The sequence below is a fragment of the Corvus moneduloides genome, chromosome 6, assembly GCF_009650955.1.
Source record: "Corvus moneduloides isolate bCorMon1 chromosome 6, bCorMon1.pri, whole genome shotgun sequence".
Lineage (NCBI taxonomy): Eukaryota > Metazoa > Chordata > Aves > Passeriformes > Corvidae > Corvus > Corvus moneduloides.
In genome coordinates, this window is record NC_045481.1 from 3,352,654 (window position 1) to 3,367,136 (window position 14,483).

A 14,483-nucleotide genomic window follows, 5' to 3' on the forward strand; every position below is an offset into this window, starting at 1 on the left:
TGCCCCAGAACCGACTCTGGGACAGCCCAGAAGTCTCAGCATGTGGGAGGAACATGGCACCATGCAAGCCTGGGGAATTGTGGAGCTGAGACTGTGAATGCCTCATGAGGTCCTGGTGAAGAGTAGGTGAGTATTTCTGAGGGGGAGAAAAGTCACAGCTCTTCAGGAGTCAAGGCTTATGTTCCAAGTCTCAGGAATGCTACAGAACACTGCTGCATTTGGGTACAAAGGCAGTCTATTACTCAGCACAGCACTATTTGTCTAAATAAACATGCTTTTCTCTCAAGACCTCACATGGATTTAGGGAGCGGAAGGAAGAGGGCCTGTGCTTTACTTCTAGTGAAAGTTCTGATGGCAAGAAGTACTTTGCCACCAAAAATCAGGCTGCACTTCCTGATTTGATTTTTTTTCTTGTTCTAGTACCACAGATCACTGATGATTAACTCAGCTTCCATCCTGCTCAAATATGGATTTGCTGAACATGTACTTGAACTAAATTGGAAGAAGTTTAGCAGAGAAGTGCTCAGATATGAAGGGAAGGACATTTAGCTCCTTGTTTTTAGAAAGCCATGCAGGCTACTGAATTCCAGTGGGTTTACATTTATAACAGATTATAAACCAGTACTTGTGCCACTGTACCAGAGACTTGAAAAATTAGCCAAGATACAGCAGGGGAGTGTCAGTGGGGGATTCTGGCTTTGCCTGGAGGCCCCATCTCAGAATCCTGTGCTGCTGTACCTGCAGTAGAGGTACCACAGTGCACCTGATTACCTGGCTAACTTGCTCATTCCTACCCCTTCTGTCGGGTAATCAACCCACTGACACCTGAAAAGACATGAAACATTTCAGACAAAGTGAGAGACACGACTTAGAAATAAGCTTTGAATCCTGTTCCCCATATTTTTTTTCAGATTTCTTGATTTCCTTTAAGATAGAACTGCAAATGCAAGACCTACAGGTCAGTGTTTACAGCCTGTTTCGTGCACCCAGCAGGGCAATGGTTACTCTGAATATTTAGAGACATACCAACTCATTTAGCAGGACTGAGTCAGTGTTTGTGAGGAGATTTCTCCATACCACACAAAAAGAGCTGGATGTAGAAAAAAATGCACACATTGCCACAGGAGTAACGGGGAGAATAAACACAGTACACACAACCAAGAATAACAGGCACAACAGAAAGTTTGCACAGAAAACGAGGTTATCCTGTTTTCCAGTATAAAACACTAACAGCAAGAAGAGAAAACTGACAAAACTGAACTGATTCAACTAAATAAACAGCTGGTTTCTGTTCGTGTGTTTTATTTTTGGGAGACAATTTGCTTGGAACATATGTGGCACTGACTGGATTTTATAGACAACAGAAACGCGTGCTGCTCTTGGACCTGTGAGCACTCTGTGGTAACAGATGGATCAGGCTAAGCTCCATCCTTCTGTGCTGATAAGGGAGTGAAGAGGCTGAAACGTGCAGCTCCCACCCAGAACTCTTCATCACCTCTACAGTGGTTAACTGGAGAAATTTTATTTTCTTAAAGTTGTTGGCATTACAATTCCAACACTCTCTGGAACACCAGCCCTTTTCACAGGACTCCCCTATTAAGCATAGCCAGTTTTGGCCACTCTCTCCTCGACTCGGCAGGGATAATTAAGGCAGGGCTGCTAATGAGTTTGTTCCACTCACAGGGGGTTTCAGAGATGAACGTGCACTGGATAGCTCTGAGCCAGGAGCTAAATCCATGACAGAGCCAGTGTGCAAAGTGAGCTGGTTTAATATCGAGATGTCTGCCCTCAAGGCTCACTGCTGCTTCGTGAAGAAGAGCTTTGATATGAAATGTCAGAAACCATTAGATTGCTTAGACTAGGAAAGGTTGAGCATTATATTTCAGGAGCTCAAATTCAAATAAAACCTCACATTAAGGAGGCCTTCCTTATTTGTATTCTGAAGATTAAACTTCGAGAACCATAGCTGTAAGCACCAAGTACTTACAGCCTTAAAAGCTTTATAGCTACAGCTACAAAGTCTTCTACATGTACTTAAGGTCTTTTATTGTGCATTCCCGCATTTGTTCTGTGAGGGAGAGTTACCTTTCCAACAAATGGAACGAGGTGATGCTCACACAATGAGAACATGTCTATGTCCTTCACAATTACCATCTCATCATGGTCTTCGTCAAAGATGGCGTCGTTCAGGACATCTGAAATTAAACAATTGCAGTGAAAATGAACACAAAAAGCACGGCAGGCTCTCACAGCCTGAGAAAGCTTGTAGCAAGGGCACATCTCTCTCAGGGCTATGGATTTTAGGGTTAAGGTCTGGGAGGGAAGTAAGGAGTAACATCACAAGCACGTTTTGGTTTGCATACGATTTGCCACAGTGTCAGACTCCCTACGTGCTGTGCCAGAAGTCAGCCTGGAGTGTTTTATTTAATTAATAGCTTGAGCACAGGTTAGAACAGGTCTGGTCTTTGCAGAATTACTGACATCTTAAGAGCAATTAAGCCTACAGCTGACAGAGAGAGCACGTCTCAAAAGTGGGCTTCCACTGGTGCTTCCACAAGCAAAGCCGAGCCCGAGGTCAGAGCAAAGCTAAGCCATCACAGTGGGTCCTCCAAAACTTCAACACCAGCATCACTATCTCCAAGAAGGCTTTGCATGCAAATAAAATATTCTTATTTCACCCTGTAGCATGCCAGGCAGCAGCTGGTACACACAGAAGTCAGAGACACATCTGGGGAGAGATTTGCTGTCCTGATCTGAAACAGGCAGGCATATCCACACTCCAGCCTAATTCTGCACCTCAGAGTTAGCAGAAAATTGAGGTAGAGAAACCCCACAGAGACAGAACAGAGAAGAAGCAGCTCAGTAAGAAAAGGAACATACAATATGACACTTGGGTAATCTCAGAGCTCAGCAGAACGGATCCTCAGTTGATTTTCCACTTTTAGCAGTCCCTTGACAAGTTCCCAGACAATCCTGGCACAGGTTACAGCCCATCAGTCTCCACAAAGGTTTCAGGCACCAGGACCATGCTGAAAGAGCTTAAAAGTAGAATGGTCCCAAGCTGAGAAACCAGGTCTTTTACAGAACAAGCGAGAAAGTTGTATATGAGGGAGAAACTTGCAGGAGAGAACCAGCTGTACAGATGGGCTGATAACGAGGACAAGGAGCTCTGCAAACAAGTTCTGCTGGAAGCCACGCTGACTCCTTGGAGTAACTTCCAGGAAAGCAGAGCCCCACACACCACAGCCAGACCAGGGCACTCAGGAACTGCCCTCCATGCGCCACGGGGCACCTGCAGGGGTGGTGACACAAGTCCAACAGCTGTGTCTGCTCTGCTTGCCTTGGTGCCTTCCCCTGACACGTACGTCCAGCTAATGGCCACCATCTGCTGTCGATAAGGGATCATCATCACAGAGCATTTTAATTTCCTGCTTGCTATCAGCACTACACAGGTAACCCTGGAAACTGTGCACAAGACGTTCTGCCTGCGACGTGCGTTCTCTCCTGAGAAGGGCTGGCAACCTGCAAGGCAGCCAGGATGAATCCCAGAAGGCTTTGGATTGGGTCAGAGAGCAGGAGTAGGGGGCATGAAAAAGGCCAGGGAACAACTCTGTAAAGGCACAAGATTGTGTTCTTCAAATTTCAGGGTCTGGTTTACACCAAGCACTGCTGGAGAGGGTTTTGGTTACATGGGCAGCATCATGCAGTTGTGTAATTATGAATTCAGCCAGGAAAAGGGAGAATCCGAAACAGAGGATGTGACCAGGATCACAGGAGAGGGAAGGGGAGGCAGAGCAGCTGTCTGGGTTCTGAGCTCCCTCCTGCAGCACTCTGCAGCCGGGCCATGTCCACAGCAGAAAGGCAAATGGTGGTTGCACAAAACCTGCTGCTGTGGCCAGAGTTATTAAAACAAAATCCAAACAGATCCACAAAGCATCTCCAGAGTGCTGCTGCTGTTATTAGACCCCCAGCTCAGCTCACACCAGCCTTGCCAGGAGCATATCAGAGCCTGATGTCAGATATGGATTTACGTCAGTGCACTTGTAAAGCAGATTGTTCAGAACAGCCAGAAATGGCCAAATTCTCATTAAGAGTCGTGGCAATGTGTGACACAGAGCAGGGCCAGAGCTACAGCAGAAGGTACTTCACTCATGAAGCCTCATATCCATGTGCATGTAGATGCATACACACACTAATTAACCTATAAAATATATATTAGTAGATCCTTACAAACTTTCTCTCGCAGCTCTGTTGTATCATGGAGACAGCTCAGCCAAAGAGAAGTTTAAGTGACCTCAGCAGTACCACACAGGCAACTCCAGGAGCAAAAGGCATCCTGCATCCTTCTCTTGGCCAAAGCAGTCAAACAGGAACACAAAGGTCACCCACCCTTCTTGCACATCTCCTCTTACGCCACAGCCCAGTCTCAGCAGTGTGGGCAATGCCACCTCACGGCCAAAGGAGTTTTAGAGGGAAGAAAACAGATCTGCACATAAAGAATGCAGCCACAGAGCTGTGGGGTGCTTCACACTTCTTATTTATAGTGGTCTTGCCATTTTCGCACCTTGCATTTATTTAATATTAGCAGCAAGTTGCAGCTGGGTCACAGACAACACCTGCAGTTGTGGCTGCAGCAAGATGTGCTGGTTTTGTCAGCACCAGTCACTCCTTGAGAAGAAAGGTCCACAAAGGAAGAAACCAGGTCAGTGTTAGGCCCCTCCAAAAACTCCTCCAGAAGTGCCAGGTCATGCAAGGACACACAGGGAAAAAGTGTGAGGCTGGAGGCCACCACCTCAGTAAATGGCCATGGAGCTGAGTGGCCATTCACTCCTACTCTGCTCCAGTCCCTCCTGCTCACACTTCACAAGCCTCTCTCCCTGAGAATCAGCATAGCTTGAAGCCTGCCCATCCCTATTCCTCCCCCTTTGGAACCCCAGCCCCGTGCTGACAAAAGCAGAGTGAGCAGAGCATCTTTGCACAGCTGCTCCTGCCTGTGTCCCACTGCAGCAGTTGTTTGCAGTAATTACACAGGAGACTCTTCTCTGGCAGAGGCTCAAACACCTTGTGCAGGGGGGCAACACCATTTTATCTAAACTTGTCAGGGGTGGGTTTTTGACATTTTTTTCCCCAGTTTTTCCACTTGCAATAGCATCAACAGCTGACAAGCTCACCCTGTATCCTGCAGCACGTGTTATGGAGAATTTAACAGAGCTGAAAGGACAGAAGGGGAAACAGCCTCAGACTAACCAGGCCAGAAGCAAAGCTGGGGACAAATTTTTGCCCCTTTTCCCATTCTTTCACTCTTCCTACTAGGCCACACTGCCTTCTTCACCAGTTTGATTTCATGTTTTGTACAGTCAGGGTGCTCTCTAGATTATTGCAGCTGATTTCTCCTTCAGCTCAAAGTTCAGTTCCTGGTGTAAAAACTTCAGTGGGCTCTTGAAACTGAACAGTCACCTGTGCTGCAAGTTAACTCCTGAAACAGAGCAGAATTAATTTGCCCTTTATCTTCAAAAAGAGTTGATAAAATGAAAAATCAGAACTGGATGAAGACAGAATGAGAAAGACCTTTCAGGATTTTGCGTCAGAGCTAAGCAAAGATACCTGTTGCTATAGAAACTATTTGCATGGCTTTAATGTGACACAGGAAAGCAAAAGCACCTCTGGCAACCAGAGAAGGCAGAGCCCACCCAGAATGGGCTCAGGAGGTGAAGGGGATAGAGGATGGCAGCACTGCAGCAGCTTCACAGCACTTCAGAGCGGCCCTTTTTACTCTGCCTGGGAGTGAAGCGATGCAGGTTGTTCTCACCAGGAGTTAAAGCACTTCCCTGTGGTATTAAGTTGCCTCACAGCTGCAGTTTAAGTGCAGGTTGCTCAGTGCCAGCAAGATCAAGGCAGCTTCAGGAACTCTCTGACACTGCTGCTTGAGCTCATCCATCCTGGCAGAGACAAAAGGCACAAGGTTCTGCTGGACACCCATTTCACAGGTCCGGGCTGTCCCCACTGTCCTCTGCTCTCCACAGTGACCCTCATATACCACAAGTTGCCACAGGCAGGGCAGGAATGGGCTCAGGCCAAGGCAGGATGACATCCTGTGGGACGAGTCCCACCACACCAACACCCACCAGCTGGTTGAGCACTGGCTGAGCTCAGGTACCTCCAGGAACACAGAGTTACACCCAAAGCAATGGCAGGGACCTCACATAAACCAGGTCATGGTTTGGAGGATGCTCCAGAAGAGCAGGGCCATGATCCAGGGACCAAAGGCTGACTGGTCTTTAAGGCAAAACCACCTGGGGAATGCTGGCAGATACTTCTGATCACCTTTCTCAAGGAGTTCCTCCCCAGCTGAGGACAGATGTAACTGGGAGCAGGAGACACGAGTTAACAGCTGAATGTGTGACAAGGAAAGCAGCAGACTGCAGGGTCAGGATGGAATCCGGAAGGAAAGTGCTGTAAAAACCTCTCAGCTGCTGCTAGGTAAGCAGCAAAACATAGAGTCAAACCTGACTTTGTTTTTTGTTTATTCATGTGATGACACTACAGGTTAGGAAAAATATTCCAGACAAGCAACAAGAAAATGACTGCAGCCTTTGAGTATTAAAAAGGCACCAGGAATTGATTACACATACAGAGAACCAGGCTATAAAAACATTAATGTGAAGGGCTTGTACTGCTGCAGAAAATTAATGACTTCAGGTTGCTAAGAAAGGGAAGGCTCCGGGTATGTCATTTGCTTCAAGAAGTCTTGAAGAGCTCTAGAAAGAGGCACAGCCTGAGATGCCACATGACTATTTAAATAGGCAAGAGAGTTCAAATGTTGCCAATAAATGAGCACTTCTCATAACACACCTTCCTAGCAGGAACCAGGAGAAACCTTAGACACAAAAGAATTTACAAGTTTCTGGTTATTATTTCAGATTTCATCACCAAAAGACTAGAAACAGACACTCAGCTTCACACAGGGACATTTGCTTCAGAAGCAAAGTTTAATCCCTCAGTTACCAGAAGGGAGGTGAACCAGACATGTGATTTGATTTAAGGGGCATTTCATAGAGGCAAAGATAAAGGAAAAGCATTATTACTGTTCAACTAATTCTGGCCGTGATTTGCACAGGTTTGTTTATTTCCCTGTAAGACACCCTCCATGTTGCAGTGAGACTGGAATCTATTCATAACAGATCAGCTACTGCAGACAGATGAAGCCAAGATTAGGTTCTAGAAGTTGTCCTCTGCCAGGACGTTTATTAATATGAGGAAAGCAGCATTATGGAGATGCTCATTAAAATGTATCAGGATTTCAATAACCATTTCAATGTCCCATGTCACAGAAGGTGCTCATCCACCTTCTTTCTGAAACTGAAACAAAGGAAAAATCAAAGACAAAACACTTTGGAAGAGCAACATGAAGAATCAGAACAGTTCAGATCTGAGAGGTTACAACATTTAACAAATTCCTGACAAAACCCCAGCCAAGCTTAGTGTTCCTTGAGCATTAACAGGCAGGAGAGATGATCCAGGAAAGCCCCAGTTCCCAGAAGTTTCACTGCATTTAGGGTGTGTTCCAGCATGGTAGGTTTCCCTTACATGGGGGCAGAGGTTGAAGAAACCCCAAAAACCCTCACTCTGAACAAGTCTGTATCTCCCACCCTCTGGTTTACAAGAAACAAGCCATGGCTGGAGCACAACAATGCTGAGGTTTCAGCTAGAAATAGGTTTCAGCTGTTAATAGATTACGGTCCTGCATCCATGTCCTCACGGATGAGCCAGCAGTACCTCGATTCCAAGAAAGTACAGCACCTCCCCAGCTCCTAGCAAAGGGCAGTGCTGCTGATCAAACAGCCTTGTTTGCTTAAGGCACTGTGTGCTTTGACACAGCAATGCTTAGCACCTCAGCACAGCAAACTGAGCAGGCTGGAAAAATTTATGAGCTTACACCATTGTTGTCCTCTATAAAAATACCAAATCCACATGGACTAGAAGAAAAGAATATTAAAGTTTTTTTTTTTTTTACCCTTCAGTGTAGGAAAAGCATATGAACTAATGAGTGAGGAAGTGACCTAAGTAGTTACTTGCTTTGAAATAAAAGCTGCCCAGCAGAGTCACTTGGCTTCCAGGCAAATAACATGCAGCCTTTCAAACCACAGAGGTTTGGGAAGCAAAGTTATCCCTCCCTGTACTTCTGATTTTCGTTTCCCTGTTAAACACGCTGAAAGGACAGCTGAAGCTGCCAACATGCCTGAGAGCTGCCATGCTTATGTGAATAAAGGTTGGGAGACTTCCCTGGTAGCAGCTCCCACCACCACCAGTAAGGCCAGTTTGGTGAACCTGTGGTTTTGCTTTGAGCATTCGTGGCTGACGAGAACAACTTCACTTCCCCCTGCAGAAGCTCGTCCAACCCTGTGCCTAATGTTTCCTGCAGGATTACACAACCCAAACTGACTCATTTATGATTCACCTTTCGAAGGCAGAATCATTGATATCGTTTCTGTAATTTACCAGTTGCTTGGGTCTGATACCTTCAGCTTCAGTTACAAGTTAGTGCTGTCTGCACCTTTTACTTCCATTTATTCACTCATTTACTGCCTTTGCACCCACTTGTGCTTTGTGATATTTATTATTAGATCCTCAGACAGCACCTCTGATCATGACATGAAGCTTTTAGTAGAAGGAGGGACAAGGTTTAACCTTTGTGTGGCAGGTAGTTGCCTGAACCAGCTATCAAGAAGCTAAAGCCACCTGTCTCTCACAGCCCTGCTGTTAACCCTCACCAGCCAAGGGGGCTATTCTGAAATATAATTTACACCCAGAAGTAAGAAGCTGATAGGTCTGACCCTGGGAAAGAGAATGTGTTCTTGGATGCTGGCACAGAAGCACTGCACAAAATTGGAAGTTGGTTTTTGGTGACTTTTTCTGCTCTGCCATCCTCACCAGCATATTGAGAGGTTTCTGTTGCAACAGCTGTGAGTCTACACCGGTGCTCAAGTGTCTGCATTGAGCTGTCAGGATTTTTAATGTGGTCCCCAGGTGGATTTTATTTGAAATCACTAGAGGCATTCTTGCTACTCCAATCCAAGTGTGATGACTGGTACTACAGAAGTGAGAACAGCAGTTTGAATACACCCTGTCAATGAAAGAGGTCGAGGCCTTTAGTAAAGCCAGGATTAATAAATTACAATCTGGAATTAACAGAAAGAGCCAGATACAGATATTTAACCAGTAAACTCTACTAATGGCTCTGACACACAACACTGAGCAGCTGCAGAACAGAGATAGCAGAGATGAATAGGGGGTAAGGCAGGAACACTGTCACTCTGCACTGCTGAGAGCAAGCGAGGAAATACACACACAGGGGAAGCTGGAAAGCAGAATCAGCTTCTCTGCTACTCACAAATCTGAATGGAGACAAAGAATTTAGGTGTTATCTTCCCTACAATACTACAAAGTTTTGCTATGGGAAGTATAAACATACAAATACAATCAGGTGTCATGGCAGCAAAGTGACAACACCCAGGACAGGAGATCAAATGACCAGCACATTCAACCATGCTCCAGGTGTATTCTGTTCTCTGACACAAGATCATGGAATGGCTTGGGCTGGAAGGGATCCTTAAAGGCCATGTAGTCCAATCCCTTGCAATAATACAGCAAGGCAGGCTTAAGTCAAGCACACCAAACACAGACCTCTGGCAGTGCACTGGCAGCTTTACACTCTCCAGAAGAGAACAGAGCTGGGGAAGGGTCTGGAGCCCCGGGAGAAACTGAGGGAGTTCGAGGGGCTCAGCCTGGAGAAAAGGAGGCTCAGGGGGAACCTTCTGGCTCTCCACAAGTCCCTGACAGGAGGGGGCAGCTGGGGGGGGAGAGGGGGGTCAGGCTCTGCTCCCAGGGAACAAGGGACAGGACAAGAAGAAATGGCCTCAAGTTGTGCCATGGGAGGTTTAGTTTGGATATCAGGGAAAGTTTCTTCTCTGAAAGGGTGGTCAGTCACTGGCACAGGCTGCCCAGGGCAGTGGTGGAGTCCCCATCCCTGGAGGGATTTCAAAGCCATGTGGGTGTGACACTTGGGGACATGGGTTAGTGGTGACTTTGGCAGTGCTGAGGGAACGGGTGGACTCGATCTTAGAGGCCTTCTCCAACCTAAAAGATTCAATAATTTGGCTGTATATCTATCACATCTTTCTTTGTGTTCTTTTATGGAAAATGAAATCTCTATCAGAAATTAATTTTTTCCTGCCTCCCCAGGGCAGACCTGCAGCAAACAAGGTCACAGGGCTGATTTTAAAGGCTGCCCCTGTTCTGACATTCACTACCCCGGTTCACTTGTGTCACTCCTTCCTGGCTGTACCCTCTGGCAGCAGCTCCACACCCTGGCAGGGTCTGTGAGCTCAGCAGGGACCCGTTGCAACACACTTTGCCTCTGGCCATGTGGTTGTACACCATGCCCACCACCGAGCTTTCACCTGAGAAGCCTCTCCTGGAAAGATGGAACTTGCAGCTACTGTAACAGCATCTTATCTTCTGCCTGATGCAGAGATAAAATGGAAATACTCCTCAAAACACACCCTGCAAATCACTGCTTTAACCTCTGCCTACCCAGGCAGCTCCACATGAGGAGCTGAATAAGCTGCAAAAAAAAAAAAAAAGCCTTAGAAAACAAGAGGTCAGGGCTGCTTTCTGTTGGGTTTTTGGGGAGGGTTTGGGGTTGTTTTGGTTCATTTTCTCTTTCACAAGCCATCTGCTGGTCCAGTTCACAGCCTGGCCAGGCAGAGAGCTGGATTAGTATAACCAAGGGAACAGCACACCAGGATGCCACAGCAGAGACAGCAGCAGTCCCAAGGCTACTCTTGTGCCCAAATATCCTGTAGTTGTTGGCTCTTGGGTTCATGAGGTATTTAAAACTCTCCAAGAAGAATTTACTCATATTGACTCTCCGAACAAACTCCTCATCCTCTACTCGTTCTGCTGTCTGCTCTGGGCTTGTCCTTTGGCTACAGCTCTTCCTTCTGTTTGGCTGGGAAGAATAAGAAAAGTGGAAGCTGAGCATCCTGCAAGAAGAGGTGAGTAGCTGGAGAGTAAAAGGATTCCCCACCTGACACAGGAAGGAATGTTAATATCACAGCTTCACATGACTTCCTAAAAAGAAAAAAGCAGTCCAGGAGTAGAGCACCCAGCAGTGAGATTTTCTACCCTTGGACATAATACAGCTCTCTCCCAGGTATGAATAATCAGAGAAGGGGAGTATCCAGAACTACTCTGCTTAATTAAATGAATGTGAGGGATTAGAAGACCATTGAGATCTCAGAGAACACACCTTGGAGCAGAAAAAAGTTTTTAAAATTACTTCAGGTAACGTGCACACAAAACTGGCAGCAAGATAAGAGAGGCACAGAAGGGCAGTAATTTTATCCAGGTTCAGCACAGAAATTCATGCTCAAGCTATCACTAAAAAAATTCCTTTTACTACAGCCTGGCAAGATGACTGAGAGACCTCCTGTGTTTCACAGCAGTAAAATGAGGAAAGTTAATCCCAGTAAACAAAGGACGATACCGTGAAACCCTGATGAAACCTCACCTCAAACACACCCTGCAGCAGGACTAAAAGAGGAACAAGGATGGCCACTGCAGCCCAGAGCCTGTCTCCAGATGTGAACCCGAAAACCTGGGTTGATCTGAAAGGCAAAACACCTTCCAAGGCAGAAATACTGTTCCTGGGGGAAGATGGGACACAATATTGGCACAAGAGTTAGAGCTGGCCATGAGTAAGTTGATGCTGGAAGTTGTAGTAATCTGATTTCAAAAGAGCCAACAGTCAAGAAATAAAAAAGAAACTATACACAAAAGCCAGCCTTCAAGCTGAAGCACAGTGCACTTAGAAAAGGACTCTGATGTGCCAGCAGGAGCTCCCTGATGCCATCAATCAGCACAGTTCAGCCTTTGCATTCATCTGCAACACCCTGATGCAGCTCTGGGGCAGGCTCAACACACCAGTGCTGTGTTCCAGAGAGCAGAGCAGGAGCAGCTCCTTCCTCAGCCACACTCAAAGATCCTTGCTGACACTATTTGCATCCCTTACTAACAGGAACTTGCCGTTTACTGTAAGAAGGCGTAGAAAGGGGAAATCCCAAGCTCTCCAGGTTCTTTTTTTACTGTTTGTTCTGGGTACAGTCCTTAGTCAAGAAGCTGAGAAGAGGAAAAGTGACATAAAAAATAAATTTTCAAGCATTATTTACCCTGCATTGGAGCCACGAGTTGCTGGTGAGAACATATCCCACCCCATTCCTCTCCTCACATCCTCATCCAGCAAGCAGAGACACTCAGCTGGGGCAGGGATGTGAACCTGGGGTTCCTCTCCACACCTGCATTTGCTGCTGGGACCCTGAGGTGGGGAAGGGATCTCCCTGTCCTCTCCTTCCTCCTTACCTCTTTTCCTTAAGTTTCCTTCCCACCTTTGAAAAACCTCACTTGATTAAAGCAGCAGCAGAACAGGAGTTTTCCTGAGAAAATTCAAACCCCTTCTGTCTGCTAATCGAAACAAATGTTCCCGCCCTGTCTGAACACAGCCTCGCTCGGCCGGGGAGGGAGGAAGGAAGGAGGGAACCCACAAGTTCCTACGCCAGGGCTTGGAAAGTTTCCATCAGAAGAGAGAAAGCAAAAGCACTTGCTCTGCTCACCCAAACGGGAGGTTTACGATGGAATGAAAACTTTACCTGCACAGAGCTTAATAAAAACCCCCGAGATATTTGGGGAGGGAAAGGGGCAGCGAGACGCACAAGTGATGACAAGGGAGCACCAGATGGGTGACGCGGTGACAGGGCAACGATGTTTTAAGAGATTCATTTAAGGAATAAAGCAACCCTCCGCTGGTACCCGAGCAGGACGCTCCATCCCCGCAGCCCTCCCGCCGCGCCGCCCCGGGAGCGCTCCCTACCCGCGATGGTCTCCTGGTAGCCCTTGGTGAAGAACTGCATGGCAGTGGCCGCCCTCCAGGGCGTCTTGAGCAGCCCCTGCCGCTGCGGGTCCTCGCCCAGCGCCCGCAGGATGGAGGTGTAGGCGGCGGCCAGGCTGGGCAGGTTCAGATCGTTGTCCTCCTCGCTGCGGGGCCGCTCTCCCCGCCACCCGTCCCCGCCGGTGCCCGGGGGAACGCGCGGCTTCTCCGCGGCCGGGGAGGGCGGCGGCCGCTCCTGCCTGGCGTACCCGTTCCAGCCCCGCGCCGCCTCCATGGGCAGCGCTGCGCCCGAGCCGCCGCAGCCCCCGGGCCGTCCCCGCCCGGCCCGAGCGCTCCCGGCCGCCGCCGCCGCCGCCGCCGCTTTTATCCCGCCCGCGCCGCCCCCATTGGCCGCGGCCGCGGTGTCACCGCCGCTGCCTGAGCCGCTCAGCGGGAGGGGGACCGGGGCAGCCCGGGATGGGGGTGCGGGGGCATCCCTCGGGCTGACACCCGGGATGGGGATAGCGGGTGATCCGAGGGGCTGAGGGGGTAGAGGGGGTACCCCGGGCTCGGGACACGGGGGGATGCAAGGGTTGAGATCCCCCGGGTTGAGACCCTGGCTGGGGGTACAGGGGGGGTCCCTGGGCTGAGGCGTGGGCCAGAGGTACGGGGTACCCGAGGGGATCCCCGGGGCTGAGGATACAGGGTATTCCCGGTCTGGGAATACAGGGGGATGCTCGGGGTACTGAGGGATCCGAAGGGATCCCCCGGGCTGAGATCCGGGCTGGGGGTACAGGGGGATCCGAGGCGGTCCCTGGATTGAGGGTACGGGGCGGTTCCCTGGGCTGAGGTGTGCGCTGGAGGTAGGGCCATCCTACCATCATGGGGATACGGGAGGATCAGAGGGGATCCCCCGAGCTGAGATGGGGGCTGGAGGTGCAGGGGAGTCCCCAGGCTGAGACTCAGACGGGGGGATGCTCGGGTCCCCGGGTCCAGGGGGATCTCTGGGCTGAGGCATGGGCAGGGGCTATGGGAGTATCCCAAGAGATCTCCAACTCTGAGGATACGGGATCCTCTAGGATGAGGTGTGCGAGCATGGGGGGATGCCCCAGGCTGGGGCTATGGGAGGATCCAGAGTGATCCCCTGGCTGAGACCCGGACTGGGGGTCTGGAGGGTCCAGGAGGAAATCCCACAGACTGAGGGGTGCTGGGGGTATGGAGGGATCACTGGGGCTGAGGACATGGGGCACCCCCTGGGCTGAGAGTGTGGGGGGGATCCCTGGGCTGAGATGTGTGAAGGAGGTACGGGGGGACCCCCCAGGCTGGAGGTGCAGTGGGAATCCCTGGGCTGAGGCATGGGAGGAGGGTACAGGGAGGTCCCTCCAGCTGGCGTTATTGGGGTTCTCTGGGCTGAGGTGTGGGCTGGGGTTATGGGAGAGGATTCCCTGGGCTGAGGCACCAGCTGGGGATTCAGCCCCACGCTGCTGTAGGGTGCCCCCTTCCATCACCCCAGTGTGGGGGAGGGCTGTGGGGAGCCCAGAGTGAGCGGCAGGGGGAT

The 14,483-nt window shown here is 49.2% G+C and overlaps 1 protein-coding gene across 5 annotated transcripts in view; it reads right to left on the reverse strand.

Annotated features, from left to right (window-relative positions):
• The window catches only part of GCH1 (GTP cyclohydrolase 1), a 32,167-nt gene extending 18,885 nt beyond the window's left edge, over positions 1 to 13,282 (reverse strand). For 4 of the 5 annotated variants that reach the window (XR_004240837.1, XM_032112446.1, XM_032112448.1 and 1 more), the window contains exons 1-2: positions 12,929 to 13,282; positions 2,086 to 2,195 (exon numbers count right to left, since the gene is read on the reverse strand). Coding sequence is in view for 4 of the 5 variants with exons in the window: in XM_032112446.1 (XP_031968337.1) it covers positions 2,086 to 2,195; positions 12,929 to 13,220 (402 nt within the window). In the remaining variant the exon portion in view is untranslated. The remainder of the gene's footprint in view (positions 1 to 2,085; positions 2,196 to 12,928) is intronic. The other variant, XM_032112445.1, reaches the window with a different exon arrangement.
• Positions 13,283 to 14,483: the final 1,201 nt, after the last annotated feature.